This window comes from Frankliniella occidentalis, unplaced genomic scaffold, assembly GCF_000697945.3.
Source record: "Frankliniella occidentalis isolate FOCC.00 unplaced genomic scaffold, Focc_3.1 Scaffold5061, whole genome shotgun sequence".
In the NCBI taxonomy this organism is placed as follows: Eukaryota; Metazoa; Arthropoda; class Insecta; order Thysanoptera; family Thripidae; genus Frankliniella; species Frankliniella occidentalis.
Genome location: NW_026272103.1, coordinates 1 through 1,735, shown reverse-complemented (window position 1 = coordinate 1,735; position 1,735 = coordinate 1). Strand labels below are relative to the sequence as shown.

Below are 1,735 nucleotides of genomic sequence, written 5' to 3'. Positions count from 1 at the left end.
CTGGAGTTTGTCGGGCCCGAGCAGCGGGTGCTGATCACCACCCTGGTCGGCATGTTCTACTCGGGCGGCAACGCCGTCATGGGCGCGCTGGCCTGGGCGTTGCGGGACTGGCGGTGGCTGCTGCGGGCCGTGTACGGCGGCGGCCTCGTCTTCGCCATCCCGCTGTGGTGAGTGCCCTCCCCTGGTGCGAACTTGTAAAGTACCGGGTGTTTCAGAGAAGACGCAGGTGCAAGCGGGTCTCTGCCCGTAAGGCGCCATAGCCCCTTGGGTAAGCAAACCCGCCCGCACCTGCGTCTTCTCTGAATCACCCGGTATACAGCCTGCCGCGCTGATCAGCCGGGCGGTCTCCGAGGCTCAAACTAAAGCGCAACCTTCCCGCCGCTCAGGTTCACCCCCGAGTCCGTGCGCTGGCTGGCGGCCGTCGGCCGCTTGGAGGAGGCGGACGCCGTCGTGGCCAGGGTGGCCGCCATCAACAGGGTGACCGTCAACGAGACACTGAGTGGCGTGGACGTCGAAGCGGAGTCGGCAGTGAGTGAAGTGAGGGCCTCCAGGCTACTTTCAATGCCAATAATACATAATGAAATTAGACATTAATATTGATATTTTGTGCAACACTATCCGTAACTGACTCTTTCGTCTTTCAGTGCCAATTTTTGTCATTACACCGAAGGGGGGCTGATGTTTCACTTTGTTCCTGTGCAGGACAGTAAGTCGACGGAGAGCGCCGGAACCTTGAAAACGCTCATCAGCGTCTTCAAATCCAGGACCCTTCTCCTGCGGTTCATCACTTGTGCCCTCTGCTGGTGAGTCCAAGGAACAAGCTACATAAGTAGTGCAATCACCAACAGCAGTCATCGCTGTAATGTTGTTGTGGTGCTGCCCAGGGTGCTTCAATTGTGTTGTGGTTGTTTCAGGCTGGCTAGCTGTTTCGTGTATTACGGCCTGTTGTTAAACACAGTGACGCTCTCCGGCGACCAGTACGTCAACTTTGCGCTGTCGGGCCTGGTGGAGATCCCGTCCAACCTGCTCTCCCTGTGGCTGCAGTACAACGCCGGCCGTCGCTGGTCCGTGGCCGGCACGCTGGTCGTGGCCGGGGTCTTCTGTCTCGCCATCCTGGGCGTCCCAGCGGGTGAGTGGACGACGTCGACGTCCCATGACAAAAGGAGGCTATGTACTCGCTCTCGCCGTATCCATAGATGCTGACCGTTTTGCCTCCCCTCCGCAGACATCCAGTGGTTGGTGGTGGTGCTGTACATACTCGGCAGGTTCACCGTCATCAATTCGATCAACCTGCTGTACGTCGTAACCGCCGAAATCTTCCCCACCAACGTCCGCCAGTCCATGTTGAACTCCTGCATGACGTTCGGCAGGATCGGCGTCGTCCTGGCTCCGCAGACGCCCCTGCTGGTGAGTTGTGTCGCGAGGAGATAAAGGAGCTCTGTCCGACAATGATGCTGCGCATCGCCTACAAGTTCCCCGTGCCGCAGGCGACCGTGAGCGAGTCGTTGCCGCTGACGCTGTTCGGCGTCGTGTCGCTGTCCAGCGGGCTGCTCGCGCTGCTGTTCCCCGAGACCAAGGGCCGGCCGCTGCCGGAGACGCTGGAGGAGGCGGAGAGCCTCGGCGCGGACCAGGGCTGCTTCAGGGCGTGCTGTCCGTCGTGGTGCAAGAGGCGGCAGAGCTCGGAGGAACACAAGGACGTATAGGCGCCCTCCGCACCCCCGACGCCGACTTCGCA

General features: G+C 60.6%; 1 protein-coding gene across 2 annotated transcripts; it reads left to right on the top strand.

Moving 5' to 3' along the window:
- Positions 1 to 6: 6 nt before the first annotated feature.
- On the top strand, positions 7 to 1,729 carry LOC113214788 (organic cation transporter protein-like). 2 transcript variants are annotated; one of them, XM_052276928.1, is made up of 6 exons: positions 7 to 167; positions 387 to 528; positions 703 to 803; positions 915 to 1,129; positions 1,226 to 1,407; positions 1,488 to 1,729. In XM_052276928.1, exons 1-6 carry the CDS (start codon positions 52 to 54, stop codon positions 1,701 to 1,703), a joined length of 972 nt encoding a protein of 323 aa, XP_052132888.1. In that variant the 5' UTR covers positions 7 to 51; the 3' UTR covers positions 1,704 to 1,729. The 2 variants fall into 2 exon arrangements, with proteins under 2 accessions (XP_052132888.1, XP_052132887.1); XM_052276927.1 differs by having other exon boundaries at positions 387 to 537.
- Positions 1,730 to 1,735: the final 6 nt, after the last annotated feature.

Excerpts from the sequence above, each read along its gene's own strand:
- LOC113214788 (XM_052276927.1), top strand. The coding sequence starts at position 52 with ATGTTCTACTCGGGCGGCAACGCCGTCATGGGCGCGCTGGCCTGGGCG. Across the intron at positions 538-702 it reads CGGAGTCGGCAGTGAGTGAA|GACAGTAAGTCGACGGAGAG; the intron begins GTGAGGGCCTCC and ends GTTCCTGTGCAG. Across the intron at positions 804-914 it reads ATCACTTGTGCCCTCTGCTG|GCTGGCTAGCTGTTTCGTGT; the intron begins GTGAGTCCAAGG and ends TGGTTGTTTCAG.